The 7,125-nt window shown below is 39.1% G+C and overlaps 1 protein-coding gene across 1 annotated transcript; it reads left to right on the top strand.

Annotated features, from left to right (window-relative positions):
- Positions 1-607: 607 nt before the first annotated feature.
- LOC129773273 (uncharacterized protein K02A2.6-like) lies at positions 608-3,511 on the top strand. The gene has a single exon (XM_055776870.1). It carries the CDS (start codon positions 608-610, stop codon positions 3,509-3,511), a length of 2,904 nt encoding a protein of 967 aa, XP_055632845.1.
- Positions 3,512-7,125: the final 3,614 nt, after the last annotated feature.

Genomic DNA, 7,125 nt, shown 5'->3' with positions numbered 1-7,125 from the left:
CGCCATATTTTTTTATATTTTTTTCTGAGGATTTTTTACATAATATATTCGAAAATCAGAAAGGTGTTATTTTTCGTTTTTGAGTTATTAGGCCGTATGAATAAAAATAAAATTCACCTTTACTTTACTTCATTCGAGCAGTCGAGCAGTGAGATTAAGTTTTTACTACGTTTGGTATGAATAAAAGAAACAACAAAGTATTTATTTTTCGAAAATGGATGTTTAGCTGATTTCGTATGAATAAAACAGCATTCATCAAGTATCTACTTCGTTATTATCAAGTATGCTCATGAGCATACTTTGGATCTGTGTACCATTGGCATACGCAAAATCATACCGTTAGGTAGGCCATGATTTGTAGCCATGGTACGACAGTAACAAAATGAAAAAAGATATAGTTTAGTTCCAACCACCAAACAGAGAAGTTAAAATAAATCAAGCTCTTAACATTAAAAATTAATTTCATTCTTTGGAAGAACTTAACAATTTTGGCGACGAGGAGAAGTTCTTGCCATTTTCCGGAAGCAACGTCAAGCTTGTTCCTGTTCCTATTCAAGTTTAAATTCCGTTCCGCTTCTGAAGCCCTCAAACCGTTACGAATTCAAGAATGACCGACGCAGATTTGAAGCAAGCGATTCTCCGGTTGACTGATCTCATCGCAAACCAGCAGCAGCAGATTGCAGCTCTCCAGCAGGGTAACGCCAATCAAGTTGGAAGCGAGAAGATCATCGAGTCACTCTCCACGGGAATCGACGAGTTTCAGTACGATCCAGACGGCGGCATCTTCTTCGATTCGTGGTATGCTCGATACGAGGACGTGTTCAAGGAGGACGGAAAGCATTTGGATGACAAAGCAAAGGTCAGGCTACTTCTGCGGAAAATCGGCACGCAATTCCACGAACGCTACGTGAACAGTGTTTTGCCGAGTCATCCGCGGGATTTTTCATTCGAAGACACCGTCAAGAAGCTGAAGAAACTTTTTGGACGCCAAAAGTCACTCTTCAACGCGCGCTACCAGTGTCTTCAATACGTGAAAAATGAAGTCGACGATTTTTCGTCTTACTCAGCATCGGTGAACAAGCACTGCGAAGCGTTCCAGATCGAAAAGCTATCCAGCGACCAATTCAAGACGCTCAGGTTCGTATGCGGTCTCCAGTCACCACGCGATTCGGATATCCGGACCAGGCTGATCGGGAAGTTGGAAGCTGAAGAAAACGCGCCGCCCGCCGACGGTGCCAACCTCAAGTTTGAAAACCTGGTTGAGGAGTGCAACCGCATCATCAACCTTAAGCAAGACACGCAAATGATCGAGAAAGGTTGTACGGACAAGTCTAAAGTCAACGCAATCTCTCGTCATCGTACTTCAAACGGAAAGGAGAAGAAGTCACCAAAAACACCTTGCTGGTTCTGTGGGGATCTTCATTATGTCAAGGAGTGCCCCTACCAGACACACACATGTTCAAAGTGTAAACGGAAGGGCCACAAGGAAGGGTACTGCTCCTCATCCGAGAAGAAGCCGACAAAGCAGATTGACAAACCCAAACCTAAGGACATCGTCAAGTCTAAAGGTATTGCGGTTAAGCGAGTCGATCTGAAAGCAAAGCGGAAGTTCGTGAAAATCGACATCAACGGTGTACCAGCAAAGTTGCAGCTCGATTGTGCATCTGACATCACCATCATCTCCAAACGAACTTGGACATCGGTGGGTAAGCCTGTCACCGAGACAACGGATGTCGCTGCTGTGAGCGCCTCGGGTGACGGCATCGACATCGTAGGTGAATTCAACGCTGAAATCACCATCCAAGACGTGACGAAAGTGGGTCGCATTTTCGTTACAAGCATTCCGGATCTCAACGTTCTGGGAATTGAAACGATCGATCAGTTCGATCTCTGGTCGGTTCCGTTCAGTTCATTAGTCAACTCAATCCAACAAAACTCAATAGCAACAATGCAGAAGCTGCAAGCGAAGTTCCCTGAAGTGTTCCAACCAACCCTCGGATGCTGCACCAAAGCTAAGGTAACGCTCTACCCGAAGCCAGATGCACGACCTGTGTACTGCCCCAAGCGACCGGTTGCCTACGCTGCCCTTCCGAAGGTTGATGCTGAGCTGCAGAGACTTCAAGACAACGGCATCATCTCGCCAGTCCAGTTTTCTGATTGGGCTGCGCCTATCGTCGTGGTTCGTAAATCTGATGTCTCCGTTCGCATTTGTGGTGACTATTCCACAGGTCTCAACAATGCACTAGAATCAGATCGCCATCCACTGCCTCATCCGGACGATATCTTCGGTGAACTCGCCGGTTGCCGTTTCTTCTCCTGTATCGATCTTTCGGATGCCTATCTCCAGGTCGAAGTTGAAGAAGCTTCTCGGAAACTGCTAACGATAAACACACACAAAGGTCTGTTCCTGTACAACCGATTGCCACCCGGAGTCAAATCCGCACCAGGTGCATTCCAGAGGATCATCGACAGTATGCTAGCCGGAATTCCTGGAGTGAAACCGTACCTGGATGACATTCTAATTGCTGGAAAGACCCAAGAAGAGCACGATCGTAGTCTGAATGATGTGCTCCAACGTATTCGTGAGTATGGATTCCATCTGCACATCGAGAAGTGCCGTTTTTCACTTTCGCAGATCAAGTTTTTGGGTCACATCGTCGACAAGGATGGTCTCCGACCGGATCCAACTAAAACAAGAGCAATCTTTGAGATGTCAGCACCAACGAATCTGTCGCAACTGCGTTCATACCTGGGTGCGATTAACTACTATGGACGGTTCGTTGGACAGATGAAGGAACTCCGAGCGCCGCTGGACTGTCTACTGAAGAAACTTGTCGAAGGGGAGAAGGCAGTAATGTTCCAGGATCTGCAGACGTTTCTATCGGTTTACCGGTCAACACCAAACAGAAGAATAGATGGTAAGACGCCAGCTCATCTATTTCTAGGTCGACCGCTACGAACGACACTGGATCTGCTGAAGCCGTGTCCTCCAAGTCCAACGCTGGTCAACGAAAAGCAGTTCAACAGACGACATTGTGCGATGAAACGAACCTTTGATGCTGAAGAAATGGTCTTTGCCCAGGTTCATTATCGTAACACAACAGAATGGGTTCCAGGTCAAATCATCGAGCGCAAGGGTAACGTAAACTACACCATGTTGCTCGAGAACGGACGACTCATTCGAGCACACACAAACCAAATTCGACAACGATATGGAAGCGATGCCGATGCTGATTCTACACCTCAAAATCAACTTCCTTTGGCACTGCTGATCGATGAATTCAATTTTCAAGATATGAAACCTCCGGATCCAGTAGTTCCTCCAATAGAAGATGAGCAACCGATTCCTGATGATGAGCCGATGCCTGTCGATGATGAACAAGAAGTTGTTGAAGACGACGTTAACGACGATGAATCTGATGTTCCTATTGAAGACTCTCCACAACCCGTCAGGCCAGAAGGAAGACTTCGTAGGCTCCCAGCATGGCTTGCACCGTACGATATTTTCTAAAAAAGGAAGATGTACCATTGGCATACGCAAAATCATACCGTTAGGTAGGCCATGATTTGTAGCCATGGTACGACAGTAACAAAATGAAAAAAGATATAGTTTAGTTCCAACCACCAAACAGAGAAGTTGAAATAAATCAAGCTCTTAACATTAAAAATTAATTTCATTCTTTGGAAGAACTTAACAATCTGAAAACACTATCATTCGTTTTGATGTCATATCCGATTTATGTTTAATGCTGCCATCTTGCGCTTGAAGTTAAACAAGTTAACGATCCGCATTGATGGCATTGAGCTTCGTTTATTAGTTTAGGAAAGCGTAAAAAAATTGATTGATTTCCAGGCGGAATGAACACGTTTTTAAAATTTAAATTATGAATGAAAAATAACCTTCCCGTACCAATTTGGCATTCTGTTTAAAGGAAAAACACTATTGTTTGCAGGTGGTGAAAAAATCTTGTACGATATTGTTTTTGAAGACAACTTTATATTATAATGAAAAGTTTCAGTAATGATGTTGGAAATGTATAGACAAAGGGTTAAATAAAAGTCGGAAAAAAGTGTTTTAAGTGATTAAATAACATGATGTGAACATTTTCATTCAAATTTTAACATTTGAAAACTGGCTTCGTGTCTTCTAATATGATAGATATTACACTAACGAGATAGGGACCCAAACTATGGTCCCTAATTGAAAGTCGCCACCAGACGTCGACACTATTCCTTTTTCATCGCGAATTCACGCTTTGTCCAAAAAAAAAAAAACGTTTTGAAACGAAACCTAAACAATCAGTTGATAGATGTTTGACAAAGTAAAAACTATGTTCGAATTCGAAAATCAAATAAGTAAAGTAAACTTTTATTCATACGGATTCAAGTAAATACTAGGAAAGTTTACTTTACTTGGAAACGGGCAGAATAAGTAAATACTTTTTTTTTATTCATACGACCTATTATTAAGCAAATTTAACATGTTTCAAGTCTTCGTTCAATATTCCTATCTGACTAGACTAGACCTAGGCGACTAGAATTCAATCTTCCCGCAAGTGTGATATTTTTTTCAAAGAAGCTTATTGGCTTCAATTTATTATGTCGATCATCTAAATCGGTTCAGTAGTTCAAGTGTTACGATTTTTTGAAAAAAATCATTTTTGGATAAAAAGGGGAAAAATTAGTTATATTAACTTTGAAAAATCATATTTCAGAAACGAAAAAAATAGCATCTCCGATATCGAGATATGTTACGTAAATAATCATCAGCTTTCGAGAAAAAATATTAAACAAATATAGCGCCCTCTAGCCCAAAGCCATGAAAACAATAAAAAAACGGCTACAATCGATAATTACGAGAATAAAATCCATTTTTTTTGCGAGTTCGATATAAATTCATTGTATTTCAAGCATGAAACATTTAGAAAGCGGAATCACTGTTCATTTTATAGCAGCGGTCGTAGTAGGCTTATCTGAAATATTCTGACACCGAATTGTTTGAAAGCCCTGCCATTAAAGACCATTAAAAAGATTCTTATTGCTCAAAATGGTAATGTTTCGCGAAATTAATTTGATGTTTGGATACAATAAAGCCTTTTTTCACTTGACTACAATATTCATAGTAAAAACTAAAAATATGTTTTATGACATACAGTGACTCAAATCCGTAATCGTACTCCACCATGCAGATCTCTTTTCCCTTCTGTTGAAAGTCGAAAACAAGCTTTCAGAAAATTCTATTTAAATAAAGTCATAGTGTCATATGGGAGTTAAAAGGTTTGCTATCTGTTTTCAGAATAATGGTTTTTATTTCTCTACAAACGACGAATGTATGTGCTAATGTATGAAAATTGACTCAAACTCATAATCGTACGCTGGTTGAATTCTCAACTCGATTTCGAAGTCGTTGATCAATTTCCGAATTCCATCATTAGTATGGTATCCCTTGTTCATTGCAACTATCTTTAGCTGTCTTTGGGCTTATCTATGAGTTTTTTGGTATATTCGGAAGGAGTATTTATCAATTTTTTCATCAAGTGGTTTTTAAAATCGTTATTTTAAAAAAAAATCAAGGTTTCTAAATTTCTTACACAGATAACTTCCTCAGTTTTTTACTGTGATTGATGTCGGAAGATTGTGGAGGATCTCTGGGTCATTGTTTTGGCAAAACTTGAATCCTCGATTCCACCCGATTTTGTTGACACTTTGCTTCACATTTTCATTCAGAATGTTCAAGTGGTGTTCTATTCCAAACAGTAAAAAGCAATTTTTGAAAAAAAATATAACTTTTGAAAAACTGGACAGATTCAGATGATCGATATATCATATAAAAGCCAATTAGTTAATCTTTTTTGGAAAACAATTATATATTCGCAAAAAAAATGTTTTCGTAATTATTGATTGTATTTGATTTTTACATTTACATGGTTTCGGATAATTCAATGCGTCTGTTGTTGAAAACATTGTTGGAGTCATGGTGGGCGACTGCACAGCGACGCGAGAAATTATTATTCAAAGAAGAAACAATAATCTGGAGTTCATCGTTGACACACACCGTTCAAACGACGCTCTCCATCTTCTTCTTCAATGGTACTAACGTTCCTCATGTTCAGATTCACAGATTCACTTGCGAAAGATAGAGACGTGGAGAGTGAACGACTGTGGTTCTATACAATTAGAAGCAGTGTGAGGAAAACACACTCACTTGCTTTAAACGCAATGCGATATAGACGTCCATGAGCTTCGTGTTCCATTTCCGTCCATCGTAAATTGTTATGAATGTTCGAGTGAAATAAACACGCTTTAAAAACATAAATCATAAATTAAATTTAGGTCTATTATGTGTTCAAGAGAAAACAAACATATCAGATTTGTTTTTTCTTTTTGTCGGTAATAATCGCTCTATTCCTTTGTATGTCAAACACAAGTATGAACACAAGAGTCACGTTTGTGTAGATCGTTAAAACACTTAAACACACTTACAATACATTAGCTATTTGTTATTTAACAATCAACATATCCACTACAAATAATGTGAATGACAGAACAACGTTTGCCGGGTCAGCTAGTCTTTATATATAAAACTCGTGTCACGGTGTTTGTGGCCGAACTCCTCCGAAACGGCTCGGCCGATTTTGATGAAGTTATTAACAAAAAACTTGGTAGACATGAGAATAGATCGTAAGCTATATATGATACCGTTAGGGTACCAACTACCGTTTATTTAATACCGATTATAGTGGCCTTATGCAGAAAAAAAAATTATGTTTTTGAATATTTTAATTTTGTATTTTTTTTTTACAATGTCGCTTCATACAACTCCATTCTGGCTAAATATAACTATATAACTCCAAATTTTCAACTCCATCTCCTATTTTGATTCGCAGTTTTAGTATTTTCGTGTAAATAATATTCAAATAATTTAATCCTTTTTTGCATGATTTTCTCTTGATTGGTGAAATAAATCAAGACACGATTAATTTGAAGTGAATATGTACTTCTATATCATTCCTGGGCATTCAATGTTATGGTGGAAATTTCCACCATTATGCAAAGGAGGGTTAACCGTCGTTTATTTTTCAAACAGATCGAAGTTATTTACATTGTTTAATGATAGTTGATTTA

Source organism: Toxorhynchites rutilus, chromosome 3 (assembly GCF_029784135.1).
Source record: "Toxorhynchites rutilus septentrionalis strain SRP chromosome 3, ASM2978413v1, whole genome shotgun sequence".
Taxonomy (NCBI): domain Eukaryota; kingdom Metazoa; phylum Arthropoda; class Insecta; order Diptera; family Culicidae; genus Toxorhynchites; species Toxorhynchites rutilus.
This window is presented reverse-complemented; position numbering and strand designations above follow the sequence as displayed.

Coding starts and splice junctions, on each gene's coding strand:
- LOC129773273 (XM_055776870.1), top strand. CDS start 608: ATGACCGACGCAGATTTGAAGCAAGCGATTCTCCGGTTGACTGATCTC.